This window comes from Canis lupus, chromosome 27 (assembly GCF_048164855.1).
Source record: "Canis lupus baileyi chromosome 27, mCanLup2.hap1, whole genome shotgun sequence".
Lineage (NCBI taxonomy): Eukaryota > Metazoa > Chordata > Mammalia > Carnivora > Canidae > Canis > Canis lupus.
Genome location: NC_132864.1, coordinates 24625657 through 24648625, shown reverse-complemented (window position 1 = coordinate 24648625; position 22969 = coordinate 24625657). Strand labels below are relative to the sequence as shown.

The window sequence follows — 22969 nt, the reverse complement described above, 5'->3', positions numbered from 1 at the left end:
CCCCCAAATGTGATAGCTACATGGGACTAATGGGGCCGAGCATTACAGTGAGTTGGAAGTCCAGACACTTGACAACACTGAGCACTTCCTAGCAATTTCTTAAACGTGGTATGAAGAAGCGACACAGCTGGGGTTTGTTTCAAGACAATTCAGAGTGTGGGAAAGTTGAGTGGGGTGGGGATGAAATAGGACCGGCCTTGTGTTGATAAATTTTGAAGCGGGGTGGTTAAGTTTTGTTTTACATTTTATGTAAGAAAGAAATCGACTTGGGAGCTCTGCCTGAGAGCTGCGTGGGGGAAAGAAGGCAAGCAGGAATGTGTGCCAGGCCCTGCAGAGCCCCGAAACCATGGTGCACCCGTACTCCTTGGCAGCCTGCAGCCACACTTCCATAAGGCCCGCTGGCAGGACGGGAGCCGCCGCCCTCCGCCCTCCATGCTGGCCCCCTGCCTACCTCGAAGTCGTCTGGACAGCTCCTCTTGCTGTTGTTGTTGTTGAGGTTTTCCCGGTTGAGCAGGCTCTTATCAAGCTGGGGCGGGGGCCGCCCCCACCGCCCTGCTCCCAGGGCCTCCTCCCCTTCCATCTCCTCCACCTGTGGTAAAGAGCCACTCCGGGCCTTGGGGCTCCCGAAGTCCAGTTTCTTCTTCACTTCCTTCTCACAGCGGTCAGGAGAGTCTTGGGGAGGTCTGGCTGGCGTGTGTGCCCCGGTTGGCTCGGCTGCTTCCTCCAACAGAGCATCCCTCTCCAGATCCTCCAGGTGGACCAAGCTGGCAGTTTCGTCACTGGGGGAATGCAGGAGGGGGTCTGACAGTCGCCGGAAGCAGCTGGGGAGAGTGGGTCCCCCTGGAGCTCTGCTGTCTGCAAACCCAGGCTGGGTGGCATCGTCCAAACAGGGCAGCCGGGCCTCCGGGCCGCTGTCCAAGGTCTCTGGCAAGAAGTCCCCAGACCCTTCGGGGTCATCCACAGGCTGCTGGAGGCAGGTCTTGCTCTGCTGGCGCCACAGCTTGTTGTGCCGCTGTTTGCTGTGGGGGGAGGGGAGCAGAGGAAGGTCATCATTAGGAGCCAGTGTCCAGAGGGTCGCAGGAGGAAGGGCAGTGGTGAGCCAGCAAGAGATAGCTCGGGGCTGACAGAAATGGTGCTAAGACCCTCAACCACCATGGCTCAAGCCTTAAATGACTGCCACACAATGACGCCATGGCAGACATGTGAAGGCAGTCTAAACCTCAAAGACCTCCACGGTCTCGGTGTCCCGTCTCATTCTGTGAACTAAGGCTCTCCATGTGTCAAAAGGAGTAACAATCCTCTCCTCCCTGTATTGGAGGGAGATAGCAAGGACCGAAGCAGAGAGCTCATGCAGATTCACGGGCAAACGCAAAGCACACATGCGTCCGTTGGGACAATCAGAGAAAAATATGAGATTTTTTTTTTCTGGTTAGATAGATGACAGATCACTTTTAAAAACAGTTCTTATAAGGACGCCTGGGTGGCTCAGTGGTTGAGCGTCTGTCTTAGGCTCAGGGTGTGATCCCAGAATTCCAAGATCGAGTCCCACATTGGGCTCCCTGTGAGGAGCCTGCTTCTCCTCTGCCTTCTCTGTGTCTCTCATGAATAAATAAATAAAATCTTTAAAAAAAATTTTTTAAATAAAAATAGGTCTTATAATACCATGATAGTATTATCATAACACAGTTTTAATGTAAAGATCTAAAAAAAAAAAAAAAGGAGAGAAAACTTTAACGTGAAGGTCAGTAAGTCACCCCCATGACCCCCAGGGCCATACTCATTCCAACATCACATAGTTGTGTGGGCTACGATTAGAGAAGTCAATGTATAAAGACATTGGGAATTAAGGACCTGCTGTTGTTTTGCAATGCACGGAAGCACCTTGAACACTGGTGAATGCTCTGTGTGCACAGTCCAGGCAAGGCCAGGAGGGCCCCTAGATGGGGCTACAAGTCAAGATCAGTGCCTCATGGCTGTAACCCTGGCCTGAAGACCCCGGGTGAGGCTGTGAAGGCTGCAAACCCCTGAAGGCAGCAAGCATCTGAAGGGCTAAAGAGGAAGAAGGGCAAGATGCACCCGCCTCCTTTCCCTCCTCCTCCCCCTCCTCATCATCCTGGGGCTCTGCCTGGGGACCTGTCCGTAGCTCCCTGGTTGACAGTAAAGGGACTCTAGAGATGTCCAGGACTGTTCTCAGACCCCCGTTCCACCCTGCCAGGGCATTCCTGCATTCTCACACTTGCCCAAGAAACCAGTGGACTGAGCCTGTGGCCTCCTCATAATACCAGTCAGAAATAATCCAGACAGAAAAGGAGGGGAACAGGAAGAAAGTGAGTTCCAGCATCCAGCGGGGATCAGCCTCCATGGGGCCCCTCCACAGGAACCCTGAGGGCCAACAGACTTGGGTGTGCTCTCTCCCTGCTGCTGCCCACCGCTCGATGTAAGATAAGCTAACCTCCAGTGTCAGTTCCTCATCCCCCCATACACGGGGGACAACCTGTGCTTTGCAGACCTTTGCTGGGTGGGGGTTAGAGATGTCAAAAACTGCATTTTATTTATCATGAGCCAGGTCTAGCAAAGCATCTGCGAAGGTTAACTTGTACGGTACTCAGGTAAATCTCCCATCAGCCCTCCCCAGCAGGCTTTAATTCAACTCAGAGGGGGACACCGAGGCTGAGATTGGCAAGCCTGCCCTAAGGGCCCAGCTCATCAGTGCCAGAAGAGGGTTCACTCACAGTCCTTGAAACTGCCTGGTGGTGAGGCCTGGCATGGGGTTTGGTGCAAAGCAGATGCTCAGGTAACAGGGACGTCCACAGGCCTGTGCCACTCGTGACGTCATGCCCTGGAGTGGAAGCTGTGCACCATTCCCTCTAGCAGCAAAACAGCCTTCTGTGTGTGCCAACAAAATCAAACAGATCCCTCCTGGAAACCACTAATCAAACCCCAAACAATAGTTGTTTTTCTCGGCCCAGCTCCCCCTCCAGAGGCCGCTGCCAGGCCGGACGGGAGCCCGCTCGGTTCGCCAATCCTTCCCCACAGAGGCTCACCCACCTCGCGTCCAAGATGCCTTCATACTCAGACAGCTGCCTCATAAAGCCCGCATTGGGCCGTGTAATGCTGCGCTTCTGCTTCACGTAGTTGTACGCTTTTTCCAGAGGCCAGCCAAATTCCTTCATCGCATAGGCTATGACCGTGGAAGCGGATCGACTGACACCCATTTTGCAATGTACCAAGCACTTGGAATGGTTCCTCCTGCAGAGGCGGGAGAGAGTGTCCAAAAACCTCAACGATTTCATTCTCTTAGATTTCACCCAATGGTTTTTTTTTTTTTAAACCCTGAAGTTATCTCGGTGTCCAGACCCCCCTCCCCATGTCCTGATATTTATCCAGCAGATGGCCACACACCCTCGAAAGGAAATAACTTCACTGCAAAATCAATTAGCACACAATGGGAAATCGAGATAAATCTGTCCTGGCCTTGCCAAGTCGCACAGGGAGAGCTCCCAAATCAGGCCGCCTTCAGGGACAGAGTGGGATTGCTGGGACAGGCCAGGAGACCACAAATTCTTTTTTTGCAGGAAGCGAAGGGGCAGCGAAAGGGGCATCTGCAAAAGCTACACAGCTGCCACAACAGATGGAGGCGGGGCGCGGGGTTATTGCAGAGAAACGGGGTCAGCGAATTGAAGGCTTCGAGGCCCTGGGGCAGGCAAGATGTTCGCCAGACAAGGAGGGTTGGAGAGCCAGACCAAGGATGGCAGTGCCCTGGATTTGGACGAGGGGTAGAAGGCAGGTGGGCTGGTCGTTCGTAAGGAAGTGGTACTGTGGTAGAAATGGCAAGGCCGCCAACAGACAGCGTTTCTCGAGACTTCAGCGGGCTGGAGAATGGGAGGGGACCATGATGTTCAAAGGGGCTGCACCTGGGAGGCTTTATTTGGACAGGAGGCCGACCCACCAGCCTGCCTGTTTATATTGGAAGCAGCTGGCCCGTCAGGTGGGTCTGGGCTCCCTTCCTAGACCCCAGGCTTCAACTTCATCCCTATTTGTCAGTGCATTTTTTTTTGTTTTGTTTTTTTTTTTTTGTTTGACTGCTGGTCTGGAGTCAATCCCCCAGGAATGCAAACAAACTAAGATTTGCTAAGGACATGCTACAGAGCTTTGAGCAGAAGGGGTACAAAGCAGAAGACGGGGCTCCTCTCCAAAGAATTGCAAAGGCTTCTCTCTCTCTGTTCTGGACTTTCGTAAGGCAGAGTTGCTCCATAGGAGAATAAGGGGAGGACAAGAGATGGGGGACACCAGTAACAAGCTCAGGGCAATGGAGACCTCTGACGGACCGTCCCATTCTTTGAACAGGAAAAGTGCACTAACTCAGGTACATTGTGGGCCATACCCTGGGCCTCTGCCTCAGCAGCTTCCTTTGGGGAAGCAGCCCCAAAGGTACCCACAGTCTACGACCTCACTCTCCTCCCTCCCTCGGCTCAGCGACTCCCCATAGACAGAGTTACCAAGAATGTCCACTTGATATCAGATTCTTGCCTAGAAGCAGCGCTGATGACAAAAGTGGGGTCCGATGCCACAATTGATGACGGGTGAAAAAAAGACTCACTGGGGCCCCTACCTTGAGATCAGTGACTGTGCTCTTTTGGTACAAGGGGTCCCACGCTCTAAAACCAAAAGTCCACAGACAGCAAAGGCTCCACAAACCAGAGACATCTGGGTCTGGGATTGCCATTAATTTCTGCCCACCCAGCATCTGCCAGACCAGTTTCTTTGGCTTCTCAACCCACTTACTTTGCTTTGTTTATAAAATGGTATGCTTCGTTCCAGTGGGCAAGAAGGTCTGTTGTCTCTTCATCATAGACTCGGATGTTATGATATGCAAATAAGCCAGGAAAAAAATTATCTATTTCTCTGGTGACATTTAAAATGTAGTCAACACTGTAATGAGAAAGAAAGAAAGAAAGAAAGAAAGAAAGAAAGAAAGAAAGAAAGAAAGAAAGAAAGAAAGAAAGAACGAACAATTGTGGAGAATCAGAATGAGGAATTACAAAAAAAAAAAAAGTAACAGAAAATTGAGCAAAGAAAAAAATTAAATACTCATAAAGTAGGTATGTTTCAGTGGGACTTTTGTTTTTCCTTAGTCTTTTTTTTTCTTTTTTTTTTTGCGTTTTCCAAATGCCCTCTATGTGACAAAAATGTATGATATTTACAATAAAGAACTAATCTCTTTGTAAAAAACTTACAAAACGAAAGTTCCAAGTATTGCTAAGCAATGTGAATTCTGGAAAACAGACATATGTATTACTTAAATATGTTTTCAGACACTCAAAGTTTCAAACTTTGTAACCGTTACGAATAAACACAGGCTTTAAAAAAAGTCTCCACTTTTAAATAGCTAAAAGAGTAGAATATAGCCATCCATTATTTATGTCCTTGAGAATTGCCTTAAATATTTTTGAAACAAGGCAGACTACAAATAAATAAATAAACAGTGGAGGGGGTTTTTGAATGCAGGTTCTCTAGTTCTCTAAACTTGATACTTATATTCCTGGAAGACCAAAATAATTTCAGGAGTTAGAAAATACCTCACATAGGGTGTAAGAAAATACTTATAAATGTTTTACAAAATACCTTTTAAAATCATTTATTTATTCCCAACCAGAGAAAGCATATAGTATCATTCTACATTTTAAGAACACTTTCTGTTGCAAGAACACATCTTAACCAGTAGTTCTAAAGATATATTTTAAGATTTGTTTAGTCTTGATTTTTAAATGCAGTAATTCAAGAATGCCATCATGTCAGATCCACAGAATGGTGATTTTGTGGCTGTGTTGTTTAAAAAAAAAAAAATGTCCAGACATCTGTTCTTGAAGGTCTAGATTTAAACTTTTTTTTTTTAATTCTTGCTGCTGGGCATTTCTCAGACTAAGATGAACATATGTTTCTGGCCAACACTAAGTATTCAGCTGCAAGATTCCCACCAGGCAGGCCCCAAAGTATAACCTCAGGTAGAACAAGAGTGGTCCTGGGATCAGAGTTGCCAACTGGCCTGACAGGTGTGTGTGTCCATACCAGGATTGCCAGCGCCTGTGCCGGGCCAGTGGGGCCCAGGAGGGGGTCATGGCCCTATCAGTATCCAGGCTGTCCTCTGCCACTGGAGTGTGATTATAAATTGTTCTTGGTGACATACACAATCACACCCCACCCCCCTTAAGACTGAAAAGTCATGAATTATTCAGGAGGTGGCATTTTGAAGCTCGTCTGTTTAGCTATGCAAAATCAGCCCAGCCCTTGGGAGATGGGAGACAGGGTGTAGGCAGTTATAAGGGCTCAATCTTGGGGGTTTCTAAGCTGCCTGGAAGGACAAGAGAAGACGAGGGGAGCAGACTCACCCTGAGCCCTGCAGTTCCTCCAGATTGGATGCATTCCATTCAGAGCCCTGGGGGACAGATCACACAAACCCCCGTGAGTGTCACATGTCAGCCTCAGAGCTGCTTAGGGGATGTACGGTGTGGGCTAGTCCTGGAGGGGGGGCAGATGGTTATTTCATGGCCATTGGCCTCAGACAACGGACGGAACTGAAAGAAGCCACTAGCAAAGCAGGTTCCCGAGGCATTCCCAGCGTCGTCAGCCAGAGTGGAAGGCCCTGGCTGCCCCCTGGCCTTTGTGAAACAGCAAAACCTATATCCCCTCTCACCACTACTTCCTTTCCTAAGGCTCCAGCAGGTCCTGTCACCAGAGGCAGTGACTTCCAGCTTCCCACTGGGGAGAGGGCACTTTCACACAACACTCATTTAAAGCAGGAGTTGCCTACATTTTTGGGGAAGTATTTTTCAAAGCTCCCACCCTTTGACCCAGCCGTTCCACCTACAAACAGCTGCCCCAAGGAAACGCCCAGAATTCGCACACAGATTTACGCACAAGGATATTTATGGTTATGTGCAACGACAAACAATGGGGACAATTCAGAGGACCAACAAGAAATTAGTAAAATAAATGATGACGAAGGCACACGATGGGGCAATTAAAAACAAATCCTACTTTTGGTGGCTGTTTAAAGACACAGGGAAATGCCACATAATGAAAACAATTTAAAAAGAGAAAACAGGATATAAAACTATATAAAGAGTATGAGTCTTTCCTTTTCTATTTTTAAGAAGCTCTATAGACATAAAAAGAAAAAAAATCCCAGAAGATGGGAAAATAAATATAGTAAAATAATAACAATGACTACGCCTAGATTTATGAAATGGAAATGCAAAATTTTTGCTTTCTTCTCTAGAGTTACTTGTGTTTCTGAACCTTCCATAGCATGTTTTAATTTAATGCCTTTTAAAGCATATTAAAAAACAAACCCTCCATTTCTGAGCTTACTGGGAACACGGAGGGGGAAAAGCAAAGAAAGAGCTATCATGTCACTCTGTGGCAATGCAAATGACAGAGTCACGAAGAGCAAAAGACTCCCCTGAGTTTCCCTAAAAACTTCCTTTCTCAGGGGGGTAGACCTCTCAGGACACACAGATTGCAGGAGGCCCAACGGAGCTGACAAGTATGGGTGCTAGCTGCATTTTCATGGGGGAGGGAGAGGCTCAAACATAAAAATTCCTTTAGTATCTCTCATGGAAAAAGTGACATAAAGCACCGAACCACACTGAAAAAAATAACAAAAGCTCAGTAAGTCTGTGAGCATCCTCTTGCTGTGATCACCACCTAGTGGAGAGACAGCCTGCCTTCTGTTGTTTCCACTAGGAAAAACCACCAACTTCCCAGAGAGAAGATTAGAGCCTAGTGCTGCCAGACGGCTTTTGAGATACAGGCTTCAAATCCACACACTCACAGACGTTTTAATATAAGTGTTAAATATATATATATGTGTACACACACATATATACATATATACGGATTAATACATAAATACATTAAAAATATATATGTTATATATATATTTATTTAACATACTAAGTATATATTATGACACATGGATCTGGAGAACTAGTAATTAATTCTTGTGGGCAGGAAACAAAACTGTTCATGCCTTCAGCAGCAAATTCACTTCCTCCACTTTCCCAGGAAGTGACTTCTGCTGTAACAATGGTTGCCGCGTATTAGCGCCTACAGAAACTGCACTCAGTGCGTTAAATGTGTCTTTTACTTAATCCTCGTGATCATTCCACATGCTATGGAATGAAGGAGAAAAGGAAAAGACCCGGTTACATGGCTGCTTAGGCTGGGGAGTGGGAACTTGGCCCTGGTGGGTCTAATTTTCTTCACACTGTATTGCTTCTCTAATTTTAGTAACATGCTTTCCTCTATAGTCTCTCGGAGAGACTGAGAACTAGCCAGTTGCCTTCTATGGAGATTTATAGCATTAAGAGAATCTGAGCAAGAGATGGAGGTAGGGAGAATCCACAAAACCCAACCCCCTGGTGGTGCTCCTGGGGCCTGTCCATTTGATGGGCCTGGGAACAGTGCACAGAGTAGCCATGCGGACAGAGAGAGGGGAAGAAGCTGTGTTTTGGGGGTTCGGTCTGTCTTCCCTACTGTTTCTCACATCTCGGCAATGCCCAGGCAAATTCTGGGTTTTGGTGAGAACTGGGGTTCTGAGCCCTCAAACCACGTGGAGGAAATTGGACGGGGCCTCTGTGTTACTGACTGCAGACCAAGGATGGAGAGAGTCTGAGAACTGCCGACGTGGCCTATGTCAGAGAGCCTTCAAACAATTCCCCACAGCTCAACTGGGAGCCACATCTCAGACATCTGGCTTGAGAGCAAACTAGGGCAGACCAGAGGAAGGGGGTCAAAGACAGGAGTTCCCAGAACAGCCAGGATTGAGGTTCCAGCAACACAAATTCTCTCCCCCTCTCTGACTTTGCTGCAAACTTCAAACAATCAAGGTTTGTTGATTTATGTTCCCCCAACCAGACCCTGCCGTGCGCTGTGCTTCTTACAAGATAAAGGTGGTCGAAGATAAGGGAGGGCTTGTCCATCTGTCCCAAGATAAGGAGCATCTCATTGTCTATGAATTCTTTAAATTCTTTCAAGTTACAGTTCATCTGCGTCTCCAATTCATTACGGATCTGTGGAGTGGAAAACAGCAGGAAAAAGTGATTTGTCATAAAGCAAAATGACAGTGGCCCACCTCCAAAGAGGTCAAGTCACCACTTCAACTGCGGTGGTTTTCAAAAAAGGTGTTTTGTTGGTGTTGTGGTTTGTTTTTTTACCCCATAGTAAGCACACATGCAGGTGGTAGAGATGCAGGACCCACAGCCTCAAAGTCAGCCTGACTGGGAAAAGCTGATTATTTTATATGAAGAGGCTGATTCACATGGGATCTCTTCTACTCAGTTAAGGCACTTATATTTTTACGATTAAATATCAAATATATGGGACGCCTGGGTGGCTCAGCGGTTGAGCATCTGCCTTCAGCCCAGGGCATGATCCTGGAGTCCTGGGATTGAGTCCCACACAGGCGCCCTGCACGGAGCCTGCTTCTCCCTCTGCCTGGGTCTCTGCCTCTCTGTGTCTCTCTCATGAATAAAATCTTTTTTTAAAAAAATCAAATATATCACAGGCAACACATACTGTTAGTTTTCATCTTGCTTTGGGAGGCATCATAATATGATTTTTTTAATGTGTATTAACTAATAAAAGATGATATATGGCTTTTTTTAAAAAAGACTTTATTTATTTACTCAGAAACAGAGAGACAGAGAGGCAGAGACACAGGCAGAGGGAGAAGCAGGCTCCGTGCAGGGAGCCCAACGTGGGACTCTATTCCGGGACTCCAGGATTGGGCCCTGGGCTGAAGGCGGCGCTAAACCGCTGCGCCACCTGGGCTGTCCTGATATATGGGTTTTTTAAACGGCCCTTCCAAGCCCTTATATCTGCCTAGTTTAAGCTACCATAATAATTCATTGCATTCCTTGAACCAAAAGCAACTGAAAAAAGAAAAGTGATCCAGAAAAATTTTGAAGGCACAATAGAAGGCAGTCCAGAGTCAGTAACTTGCTGGTAAGTGATAATCCTGAAGTAAGAAACAAGATCTTGTTTGCTGTATCTCAGTAAAACACAACGCAGAGGAAAGGACACTAATAGAAAAACGTGTCTCGGTGCAATCCATTGCAATCCACAGGTCTCGTGAAATTATCACCAAAGGTCTTGCAGGTTCAGAGAGATCAGGAAATTTGCTCAAGGCCCCATCAGTATGCAGCATAGCTGGATCCAAACTAGAGTCAGACTCTAAAGCCTGCGCTCTCTCTGCTAAGCCCTGCAGGGGGAAAAAGCCTCTGAGAGCCGCTGAGCTGACCAGTAAGGAAGGCCTCTCTGTGCTTTGGGCAACAGGATAAATGAACACTGTGTGACCTCTGGCCTACTAAGGGAAGAGCTCTCTTACTTCTTTTGAGGTCACATTTTCTAGATCCTGGCTCATCATGATGCTCCGGAGCTTGGCTTTGATAAGGCGCTCAGTCCTTTCCCCTTCGGTTGGCCTGGAAAGAAATGACATTCAGTAAGTCGCAGAATGACAAAGAGCCTGAGATCAGTGTTTACAGAAACACCAGATGCTCTCAGGCTACATAGAACATGGCCTGGACTCAGAGAGCTACCTTCTTGGTGTGCATGTTTTTGGGAGGAGGGAAAAGGGACAGAGTGGTCCTGCTCTGTGTCTGGAACTTCCATGGGAGCCCACAGAGTGGTGAGCAGATGGAGAGCACAAAACAATGGCTGGAAAGCATATTCCTTGTGCAGATCTGCAGAGAATCAGGCTCTCAGGACAAGACGCTGGGAGCACCAGAGTAACGTCCACCCACCACCTTCCAGACCCTTCTGTCTCTGTCTGAACACGTCTGGGGGTGGGGACATCACTGTGTCTAGAGGCAGTCCATAGTCCCAACTATGTCCGGCTCCCATTATCTTCTTCTTACATAGAGAATCTGTGTTACCCTGTAACTTCTACCCATCAGCCCCTGGTTCTACACAGACCAGGATTAATTCTTCCACGGAGGCCCCTTTTATATATTCAAAGGCAACTATCATTCTCCCCAACCCTCTCATCATTTGGGGCCTCACAGAATGTGGCTTCCGGTCCTCTCCTCATTCAAGTTGACCTCTCTGCCCATAGTCCTTGTAACACAGTCCCAGAGGGACGCACAGGAGTCTAGGGGAGGAGGATCCTGACCAAGATAGAAGCAGAGAGCCATTTCCTTTTTCTGGACCTGGACTTGCACTTATGCAGCCTCAGGCTGCATGAGCTCTGCCGGTGGCCACACGACATAAGCCACGTGATTCACTGTTGCAGCCTCTCAGGCAGGCTGCCTTTGGCCAGCATGGAGGCAGTCGTGTTTTGGGATCCCAGGATGAGGGATGTATAATACTTCTAAGAATAGAGGAAAAGGCTTTGGGAATTAAGTCTCTGGCCACGTGGAGACGAAGGGGTAGATCCCAGAACACTGCCCAAGAGCCGGTGACACATGTGGGTCCCACTTTCCTTTGAGAAGCTGATGGGCATTATGGAGCTGCTCCCCAGAGATGCACGCACCCCCAAATCTGTCTCTAGCTTCACAAGTGGGGTGGCAGTCACGGATCCTTCTCTAAGCTAAACATTATCCGTGGGCAGTAGGTTAGGAGTCCCTGCTTGGAATGCTGGTCCTGGGCAGGAGACCCTCAATCAAGAGCTACGGGGAAGTGTGACTTCATGCGACTCAGGGACTGGCCCAGCACAGGGGTGGGCAAGGGTGAAGGCGAGACAGCACTGCACTTACTTGTCCACAAACAGGGCCGGGGAGTCAGGCCGTGTGGACTCCAGGTCCTGCATGGCGTTCCACTCATTGATGCAGCTCTGATCGGAGCTGATGCAGCTTTCGTAGTAGGCAGCCCAGATGAGAGCCACGCCCCCGGGGAAGTAGTTGTGTCTCCGAGCCACTTCGCAGGCCTTGTGAAGGACCTGCAGGGCAGACCTAGGGTAAGGACAGGGACAGGGTCAGGCCTGGGGAGGTACAGAGAGTGCTAGGCTTTTACCTCAACACAGGAGTGGAGAACGGGGCAGGGTGATCCCTCAAGGACTCACCTTGAGTTGGGAGTTGCTGTGTGTATAAGGTAATGTGGGGAACACAAGGCGGCCCAAAACCTCCAGGCTGCCAGGTCACAGAGCTAGTCTCTGAGACATGTGCTTCAAGCCCGAGGGTGGATAGGACAGCCGTCACCATTCCCAACAAGGACACAGAACAAACTTCATAACCCTCCCACCCAGGCTGGCTCACATGTCACTTCGCACTCCATCAATGAACTCCCAAGAATTCAGACTGACTTGTGAGGCTGTGGGTACCTTGAACACAGGAACCACTGCCAAGCCCAGCGAGTGGGAGGAAAGAGTCTAACTTGTGACAGACACGCTTTACTGCGTTCTGAATAACTTATTTTTTTAAATTTATTCATAAGAGACACAAAGAGCGGGGGGGAGAGAGAGAGAGGCAGAGACACAGGCAGAGGGAGAAGCAGGCTCTATGCAGAGAGCCCAATGTGGGACACGATCCAGGGACTCCGGGATCACGCCCTGAGCAGAAGGCAGGCACTCAACTGCTGAGCCACCCAGGCGTCCCTGAATAACTTACTTCTTATGACCTTTTCCCATCACTGTTCTAACAACTCTGAAGCTTACATCTCTTAGGGAAATAAGTGCTAGGAACTCACATTAATAGAGAAACAAGATGTACAAGAGGTTTGGGAAGGAAGCATGCGGCAGAAAGAACAACATGGAAAATGTGTATGGTAATGCTCAGCTTAGTCATCTTTTTTTTTTCTTTTACAAAAATTTAGTTTTTCTTTTAAATAAAAACTTGTTTTTTTACAAAACTTTCTCAGTGAATGGGGTGACCCATGCATGCATGGATGAAAGGTGGAATGGGAAGCCCTGGAGGGAGCTAGAGTCCTTGGGCCTGAAGGGCTCACCAGTGGTATGAAAACCACTGCCGTCCGACACACGCGTTCCACTCAGGCACAGCTGTCCTAGCGCTACCCTGCTTGGGGGAACAGGCTTGAGCTGCGTATTTACTAAATTTAGTGTTGCTCCTGAAAGTTTGGAAAAATGTGTGGGCCTAGTTTCTATTTGCCTGTAGAGAAAGAGGTAAGAAATGATCCAGGGGCACAAGAAACATCTGGGACATCACGAGAAATCTGATTTTGTGATATTTTCCCAGAAGGAGCCTGAATTGAAGGCAGTGTAGAGTGACAGACGAGGTCAAAATGCAGTGCTGTACTGACTTGTGGCCCAGGGGAGAATTCTGCCTGAGTCTCGCCATTTCAGAGAACAAAGTGCATGAAACACTGGGTAGAACCCTTCTCATCATATGCCACCAGCTTTCCCCTGAGCCTCTTCCAGATTACTGGAGAGAGAGAGAGAGAGAGAGAGAGAGAGAGACTGTCGTGTTGTGTTCACTACAGGAGTACTTAGTGCGGCAGTTCAAGGAGGAGGAAGGCTCTCAGGTGTGTGCATGTGCGCCAGGTTTGGAGAAGCACCTGACCTATATTACTCGTGGCTACCTCATCCCCAAAGCAGAGTGTGCAGGAGCCCCCCCACACACACACACACACCCAGGCCCTGTACCCTGCATCCCGTAGCGAGGCACCTGTGAGAACATGTTCCCTGGGCTCTCTGGTACAACACGCCACTCGGCGTGGGTTACGGCCACCTCCCCCAACGAGCATAGGAATCATATCTGTTGTATGCCTCCTCAGATGCCCAGTGCCTGGCAGAGGGGGCATTCGTGGGGCATTCCAATCATGGTACAAACCGAGCATGAGCCAAGTATAAAGAATACCAAATTCACACTGGCATCGAGTTTGGAACCGTAGATACATAAGAACAGTGCACTTCAACAATGAAAAAAAAAATTAGAAACTGGCTGAAGGAACTGAATAGACTTTTCTCCAAAGGTGATGTACAAATAGCCAATAAACACGTAAAGAGATGCCCGGTATTAATCAATTGGGGAAATCCAGATCAAAACTTCAGTGATACCATTTCACACCCATTAAGAGGGCTATAATGAAAACTAAGTAACTGGCAGGCACTGGTGAGGACATGGAGAAACTGGAACTCTTGGTGGGACGCGAAATGGCGCGAGAGTCTGGCGTGCGGAAAACAGTTTCAGTTCCTCAAAAAATTAAACATATGATTAACCGTATGCTCTAGAAATTCCACTTCTAGGTACATGCACAAAAGAATTGAAAGCAGGGAGATCTCTGGATGGCTCAGCAGTTCAGCGTCTGCCTTTGGCTCAGGGCGTGATCCTGGAGTCCCAGGATCGAGTCCCACATCAGGCTCCCTGCATGGAGCCTGCTTCTTTCTCTGCCTGTGTCTCTGCCTCTCTCTGTGTGTCTCTCATGAATAAATAAATTAAAAATCTTAAAAAAAAAAAAAATAAGAACTGAAAGCAGAGGCTCCAACAGACACTTCGTTCACCCATATTCGAATACAGCAGCCCCAAGCACAAGAGCCAAGAGGTGGAAATAACCCAAATGTCCACCAACAGATGACAGGCTACATAACAGTCTATGACCACAGACTGGAATAACACTCAGCTCAGAAAGAATTCTGCTACAAGCTACGATACGAACAAACCTTGAAAACACTGCGATTTGTGACACCAGTCAGACACAGAAAGGTACATTGCATATGATTCCCCCTATATGAGGGATCTGGGGTAGACAAACTCATAGAGACAGAACAGAGAACAGAGGTTAACCAGGGCCTGGCCTGGGAGGGGTGGGCTGGGGGTGTGCGGACTTAGTGTTTAATGGGATGACAAGAAAGTTCTAGAAATGGATAGTGATGTTTGCTCATCATGGAGGTACACTGAATTGCACATTTATAAAATGGTTAACACGGTACACGGTATGTTATGTGTCTTTTGCCACATACACAAGAATAAATGCACCTAAAAGAGCTTCAAAGTTGAAGGGGTTTTTTTCTAGCTTGCCAGTTCAGGCTGGCAGTTAGAAAAGTATTTCTAAGGTGATAAAAGTCCCTAAAAGCACACTTACCACATGGCCTGCACGGATACGGGCTTGAAGACGTGCATCCGTCCCGCTGTGCTGACACTGAATCCCCTGAGATGAAAAACATATGAGATAGCAGCCCCTGCAACCACACCACCATGTGATGACAGGGCGGCCCACCAAGGACACCCTCAGGACAAGGGTGGCTCATGCTTTCTGAGAAGGGAATACAGGCCTGCTGCACGGAACAAGGAAGAAAGGGAAAAGAAGTGTTCTCAAATCTGGAAGATTTGTTTTTATTTTTAAAAAAGATTTTATTTTTATGTATTCATTTTATTTATTCGAGAGAGCCTGCATATGCGCACAAGCAAGGGGGAGGGGCAGAGGGAGAGGCAGAAGCAGGCTCCCCACTGAGCAGGAAGCCTGATGTGGGACTCGATCTCAGGACCCTGGGATCATGACCTGAGCCGAAGGCAGATGCTTAACCATCTGAGCCACTCAGGCGCTCCAAAGACTTGTTTTTAATCCAGCTATTCAAGTCTATCAAAAACACAGACCCTGGCAAAGGCAACACCATTATTTGACACCATCTTGTTCACGTTCCTGAGACCATCCCAGCTCTCTCGCTACTTCTTGCCCCACAAATCCCACCCACTATTCTTGTAACTGCATAGGAAATATAGTCACGGTTGGCAAAATCTGAAGAAGGAAAAAATATAACCATAACCCTATCTCTTCAAAAAAATAAAAATCACATTTTAATTTCTCTCCCCCAATTCTATCTATGAGGCAACATAACTTGCATCTCAGTGGAGAGACAACTTGTATTAAGCTCCTTCCACTCAGGGCAGAACCCATGTATTTCTCCTGGAAGCAAATGTATGTGGAACCCAGATGGTTCTTCGTCTCATTTACCTGCCCAGGCCCAATGGATGGGTTCTTCCTCTGCAGCCCCCGCAGCCCCCAGAGAGGCCCCTGATGTGTTGCCATTGTCTGCCTCTCCCTGCACCCCCGTGGCTGTGAGGTCCCGCTGTGTCCTTCCCGACCGTGAACTTGCAGTGACCAGCTCCCCAGGGAGGGCACGTACTGAACATTCATTTAACACATCAAGGTAAATGAGTGAATGTCAGCTGCCTGCTGTTCTTAAACTTTGCACAGCAGCACATCTCCTGCAAACACACGTCCATTGATACTTCACGACCCAAACTCCCTTGTACAGTGTCCCAAATAGCCCCGTTCTTGTGTGGCTCACTGGAGGGAATACTGTTTCTCCTGCTGTAATACGCGAGTCACACATGTGACTCTGCTCCTAATCATTCTCCAACGGTGCTCAAACCAACTTGGGTTTCAAAGTCTACAGTGGAAGAATCTTTTACGGAGATCTCCTTACCCATCTCCATCGAGGTGGATTATTGTGTCGCTCCACAGCCGGAGAACCATCCCAATGGTGCAGCTTTTACTGTTCAGGAGGAAAGACAAGTAGCCTAGTCAGGGTCCACCCGCTCGTGCACCCTCTTCCCTGTCTTTAACCAGCCTGTCCAGCTTGCAGAAGAGAACTACCCCCTGACCTGGGGCAGGCTGCTGGGTATGTATCTGGGAGAAGCTGTGTTGCCACTAAATTCTTAGAGACATGAGCCTGCGATGGACCCACCTGAGGCAGTCACCAACAACGTCTACCTGGGGATGGTCACAGAGGACTCTGACTCTACCAAAGTATGAATGAAGCTCCGTAAACACCAGGTCTCAGCTGTGGCTCTCAGGGGGCAGGGAGCAAGAGGCTGACTACATGCCCACACTGCAGCAGGGGGTGTAGCCACCGATGGCTGGCACACTCCTGGCACAGGGCCATATGCACTCCAAGGGAAACAGGCGAAAGGTGGCAGCCAACCAGGCCTCTTGTCCTAGGGTGGCGAGGGTGGGGAGCGTGCCAACACCACTGCTAGAGTTCATTTCTAGGCCTCTGCTGCTGTACCTTTTGTATAGCTGCATTGTAAAAACTAGCTTAATCTGCTTTTATTTTGCTCACACTAACAGTGAAATGATACTTAATGACTTTGGAGATAGGCTCCACTGAAAAACATGGAGGGACAGAAAGGGACTTTATCAGAGGGTTACTCAGATTATTATGAAATTCTCCTGGCATTTAAGAGTCTGCTCTGAGAGACTACTGTGACTGCCAAGGCAGGATCCTACAGCCTCCAGGGATCTTGAATGTACACCTCTACTACCACTTAGCAACACCCCAGGGAGTAATGTGACGCCTAGGACTGCAGGCAGGGGGCCCTGAGCCACAGACCCCCCCCTTCCTCCAGAGCACTGGCGACCATGCAGGATTCTTTCTACCCTCTGCTACTCTGTCCGTGGGGAAGGGAGCTGCAAGGCCTTCAGGTCAAATTAGACTAAGTCTTTTGTGTTAGGCAAATTCTCCGCTACCCGCACACGCCTACACATTCTCTCTCTTTTTTTTTTTTAAGATTTTATTTATTTATGAGACAGAGAGAGAGAGAGAGGCAGAGACATAGGCAGAGGGAGAAGCAGGCTCCACACAGGGAGCCCGATGTGGGACTCGATCCCGTGACTCCAGGATCATGCGCTGGGCCAAAGGCAGGCGCTCAACCGCTAAGCCACCCAGGCTTCCCTCCTACCCATTCTCGATGGGCTAATTATATTTCCTTTGTACAGCTGCAAGATAAAATTGATGCTGGGACCTGCAGAGCTCTGGAGCTACTTGGCTGTATCAGTGCCCGGGAGGGCGAGCAGGGGGCCCCTTCACAGCCCAAAACCAACATGCTGAAAGCCCAGGGCAGAGGGCTCGCTGGGAACATGTGGCTGGGACTGGAAGACTCACCCCCTTTTAGCACTGATGGCCCACACCAGGGACTAGTAATGAGGAAAGAAGATAGAATAGGTAGTTACAAGGAGCACCAGACTGGCCCTTCCAGGGCAGGCAGAGATGAACTGTGTATTAAACAAGGGTGGCATCTCAACCGGCCTCCACTAACTGTAGAGATGGGAGATGGGGATGAGCCTAGAGAGCACTGCGTGTGTGGGGCTAAGTGGAGGACTGCCACTCAGGCTCCCAACCTGCAGTCAAAAAAGCATGAACAGGGATCATGCATGACCTGACTACAAAAACTCAGCAAATTCCCTAATGTTCCCTTACCTGCCATTTTGTGAGTTTCTAGTAGTCCCATCATGACTGCAGCAAAATTTCTACAGTGAAGGAGGGCATGTGTGCTTACATGTAGGGGAAACAGGGATACCCAGTCAGGGAAATGGGGTCTTTCAGAGGAAGAATGACCTTGAAGGATAAAGTGGGTAGCAGTGGCTATGGGAGAAGAAAATTTCAGACGAAAACTGAAACAGGAGCAACAGAGGAGCCAGCCGGGCGGGCGTGGGGACTCAAGGGCTAAGCAGGAGAAAGCCCTGGCCCGAGGCATGCCATGAAAGTCCTTCACAGACTGCAAGGTACCAGCAAAGGCAGCGCAGCTATACAGGCTCACGGCACTCCGAGTGCTCCCAAATCCCAAGGAATGACACGAGATGGAACCTGAGGGTGACTGCTCGGGTCTCCCTAGGCTGCGTGTGCAGATGGGCAGCTCTGGAAGAGAAGCTGTGAGCCCACAGGGCCAGTCACTGTCCCAGCGTCCTCCCTTCTAACTCAGCACCTGCCTGTCCTCTTGCCCGAACCCCTGCAAGTGCCTGCTGTGGGCAAGACTCATCTCTCCCTTCATTTTTTTTTTTTTTAAATGAAAAAAGCAAAATCTTATGTCAGGAATTTAGAAAAACAAGCCTATCATGCTTTCAGCAGATCAAAAGCTTCCCTAAGGACCAGGACTTTGTTTTTCAGCCAAGGACAAATAAAAGTGCCTGGTGCTCCACCAGTGGGTGCCCAGGCTGCTGCCTCCTTATGCCTGGGCAGGTAGGCCCGCCATTCAGACCCGACACGAGGAAGGGCCACTTAGTTCTCATTCTCCTCTGACTACCTGCTCACCCTCTGCAGCCCATCAAATCACTTCCCCAACCACAAGACGCCTGTACCAGCCTTGGGGCTGGCACCTGCACACAGGCCTGTCCACTCCAGCTGGGAAGGACGACTTGAAGTGCATGAGTACCTGTCTGATGGAGATCACGACCTCCAGACTACGAGGCTGGAGAGCAGAAACCAGGCTGGAGAGCAGAAGCCAGATGCTCTTACTCACTCTGTGGGGCACCAGGCACACAGGAAGTGCTAACAAGTACAGATGGTTGAGTATGAATGAATTCACGAACAACAGAGTGTAGAGGTGAGCCACCACATATGGATGTGTGAGGTCTACACTGGCAGGGCTGCCATAAAAGCCCCAATTCAGAGGTCCTTCTTAACTAGTAGGATGGCCTTGGGATAATCACACTGACGTCTTGAGCTGCATTCCTCATCTGTAAAACATGAATCAGGGCTACCTACTCCACAGGGCAGTTTAAGGGTTCAATGAGAGGTTGAGGACACATTGTGGCAATTGCCCTGTGCTTTCCCACGGAAGGATCAGAGAGGGCCGGCAGGAGGGGCAGACCTCCTCTCAACTCCGACAGTTTGGGCAGAGACGATGGGCATATCCCACAGGGAGGAATCCCGCTCAGGGCCAGGGTGCTACAGGAATGGACCACACAAGGTAAAGAAAGCCTCTGCCCTGGAAGGAACGACGAAAGGCTGGTTGATCGTTGGAAGAGCAAATATAACTGCATCATTATTTTACACTAAACACCTCTGTGCTTCACAACCACACCGACAGTGGCCCAAAACACAGAGGACAGAGGTCAGCCCATTTCCCAGAGTACCTGCCTGGGGGTACCTGACATGGAGTACTGGGCCCTCTAGTCTTTTTTTTTTTTTTTTAGGATTTTATTTATTTATTCATGAGAGAGACAGAGAAAGAGAGAGAGAGAGAGAGGCAGAGACACAGGCAGAGGGAGAAGCAGGCTCCCTGCAGAGAGCCCAACGTGGGACCAGATCCCAGGACCCCAGGATCAGGCCCTGGGCAGAAGGCAGACGCTCCACTGCTGTGCCGCCCGGGCGCCCCTGGGCCCTCTAGTCTTCAATGGCACTCTTCACAGCTCACCTCCTAAGAGCTGTCAGGCTACACATTCTTCCAGATCCAGACTTCCCAACCAGCCCAAAGCCACAGACATCAGCTCACACATCTCTCCCTAAGTATGCCACACAAAACTTTCTTATGATGCCACCCTGTACCAGGAAGGCCATAAAAGAAACATCCTCCCTCTTTCCTCGTGGACTTGTTAACCAGCAATGAAGCCTTGGTCCCTTGTAACAGCAGCTCTCTCACGGGAACATGATGAGACCACAAGCTGCCACAACACCATTCACTGCTTCGGTGGCTTTTCCTTTCCTGCCATCAATTCTGCCCACGACACCTTCGAATGTACCTCCTGCCCCCCGTCCCTGCTGCCCACTTGCCCTATAAGACATGGTTAGCCACCACATGCTGCAGAAGGCCTCTGGCTTGCTCCATCCGAGCCCACCCAGCTCCTGAGCTTCCACAACCCCCTGAGCATCTCCCCATCACCAAGCCCGCTGCCCCACCATCTATCTGATCATGGCTCCTTCCTCGCTCAGCTTAGAGGCTCTCGGAGGTGGACAACTGCGTATGGCTGCCTCTTTGTGTTCCTGGCCCATTGCCGCATACATAAGAGAAAGCACACACTTTCCTCAGTGGAGGAGTCTAACTTAATAAAGATGATAAATAAAGGGAGCCTAACTTAATTCAGGGTCTGCAATGATCTCACGCACATTCATTTACTCTAGAGGTAAAAAGAGCCGTTCACCCTCATTTCACACACATAATAGGATCTATGATATAACTGACCTGAACTCCAGTTATTGGGAAATTCCAAACCTCTCTTCAAGCATCTGACCAAGCACCTGTCAACAAATACTTGGGAATCTACTTGGGATAGTGATACCGGATTAAGGCGCTTGATACGATGCCTATCAACCACATACTTCTACATGGGCCTGTCCCTGCTTTACGTGACTGGTTTCTGCTTGTCCTTAGGTGTTCACCACAGCTGTCACTTCCTTCAGGAAGCCCTCCTGGCCAAGGTACTCTCTTCTATGGCTCCCCACCCCCCGCCCCGCCATAGCAACCCAGTGGTAAACCTCTAAGCTCAGTGTAATTTGTCTATCCTCTCAGTAGACCCTGAGCTGAGAGTAGAGACTGGATCTACACAGCACCAGGCATGCAAGAGCTACAAGGGTGCATTGTACTGTTATGTTCTGCATGCCTGGTCACCCCCACCACTGACCCCGACCCATTCCACCAGCATCTCCCACAGATACTGAACCACGGAAAACTTTCTTCAGCATCAGCCCATGTCCCCGCCGCAGAAGGGAAGCACCGCCCCACCAGACTCACCTTTCCTTACTGGAAAAGTCGACGCCCAGCAAGATACTCTCCTCCGTGTCCTGGCGCCCGCTGCTGTCCACCACCACCATGTACCGCACCCGCTCCGCCCAGGCGCTCTCCAAGCGCACAGCCTAGACAGGCAAAGACGCTCTCACTGGGCTGCCTTTCCAGGTGGTGGCCCCTTCTGGCACCAAACCAACATCAAGGACTTTTGTTTTCTATCTTTCCCCCTGTGAGTTCAGGAATTAAGATGAGATTCTTAAGAGGAGGAGCCACGTCTGGTTTATATCCATGAACAAGGGACAGTCCTTGGCTCTGAGGAGACCAAAGTTGGTCAAATGGGTAAACAGGTAAAATCCAGAGAATGAAGCTCTCAACCTAGCATAGACCAACATGGACACCTAGAAAAACTTGCCACTCTCATCTCTTCTTACCAGCCTGATCCGATCTTCACATCGCAGAAGGTTGATCATTACTTGAAGATGTTGAGGCAAGTCACCTGTTGGACCAATGAAGAAAGTTTGAAAAGGTCACCCACACACCTTCTAGGCAGAAACCTGCAAGATCTTGGCTGACGGTGAGGGTCTGGGTGAAGACCTCAGAGTCAAAATCCCTCCAGTTCCACCACAAGACAACCATCAGAGACTAAGAGGCTCCATTTCTGTTACTTCACTCCTAAATGTTGCATGAGGATGGGGAGATCTAGTTGGTGGCCACGTTTTTAGAAGTTGCTTTTATAGCCTAAGATGTGGGTGCCTGGGTGGCTCAGCTGGTAGAGCATCAGACTCTTGATTTCGGCTAGGGTCATAATCTCAGGGTGGGGGATTGAGCCCCATCTGGGGCTCTGTGCTCAGCATGGAGTCTGCTTAAGATTCTCTCTCTCTCATTCTGCCCCATCCCCCACTCATGTGCCTCAGAACTTGGCTCCCTTGACAACCACTATGATCAACATCCAGAGCAAGACCTCTGTGCCTGACCACACCGTCTGGTCCCTGTGCTGCTGAGTCTTTGTGGCATTTGCCTACTCTGTGAAGTCCAGGGACTGGGGGATGGCAGGTGACATGACTGGGGCCCAGGCCTACATGTCCACCACCAAGTGCTTACACATCTGGGCCCTCGTCTTGGGCCTCTTTCTGATCATTATGTTCATCATTATTTCTGCCCACTAGCCCACTGATGATCATCCAAGCAATTTCAGAGGTCATAAAATGTTATGAAGGCTACTAGTAGCTGCCCATGCCTAAGGCTTTCACCTCTTTTCACAGCAGTTTATATACACATCAGTCTACAACTGAATTCTATAAAGAATTATTACTTTATAAGGAAGGAACAGAATTATCTTTAAAAAACGTTATCCTGGGACGCCTGGGTGGCTCAGCATTTAAGGGTCTGCCTTCAACTCAGGGAATGATACTGGGGTCCCAGGATCGAGTCCCACATCAGGCTCTCTGCGTGGAGCCTGCTTCTCCCTCTGCCTATGTCTCTGCTTCTTCTCTTGTCTCTCATGAATAAATAAAACCTTAAAAAAAACAAACAAAAACAAACACGTTATCCTATAGGTCCCAACTAGAATC

At 48.9% G+C, this 22969-nt stretch overlaps 1 protein-coding gene across 5 annotated transcripts in view; it reads right to left on the bottom strand.

Moving 5' to 3' along the window:
• SSH1 (slingshot protein phosphatase 1) overlaps positions 1-22969 on the bottom strand; it is a 61600-nt gene that overhangs the window by 8218 nt on the left and 30413 nt on the right. For 3 of the 5 annotated variants that reach the window (XM_072802939.1, XM_072802940.1, XM_072802941.1), the window contains 11 exons: positions 21830-21894; positions 21405-21526; positions 16382-16450; positions 15037-15102; positions 11757-11951; positions 10391-10484; positions 8946-9074; positions 6390-6436; positions 4786-4932; positions 3049-3249; positions 452-1019 (listed from right to left, as the gene is read on the bottom strand). In XM_072802939.1, the coding sequence (XP_072659040.1) occupies positions 452-1019; positions 3049-3249; positions 4786-4932; positions 6390-6436; positions 8946-9074; positions 10391-10484; positions 11757-11951; positions 15037-15102; positions 16382-16450; positions 21405-21526; positions 21830-21894 (1703 nt within the window). The remainder of the gene's footprint in view (positions 1-451; positions 1020-3048; positions 3250-4785; positions 4933-6389; positions 6437-8945; positions 9075-10390; positions 10485-11756; positions 11952-15036; positions 15103-16381; positions 16451-21404; positions 21527-21829; positions 21895-22969) is intronic. The other 2 variants (XM_072802942.1, XM_072802943.1) reach the window with 2 other exon arrangements.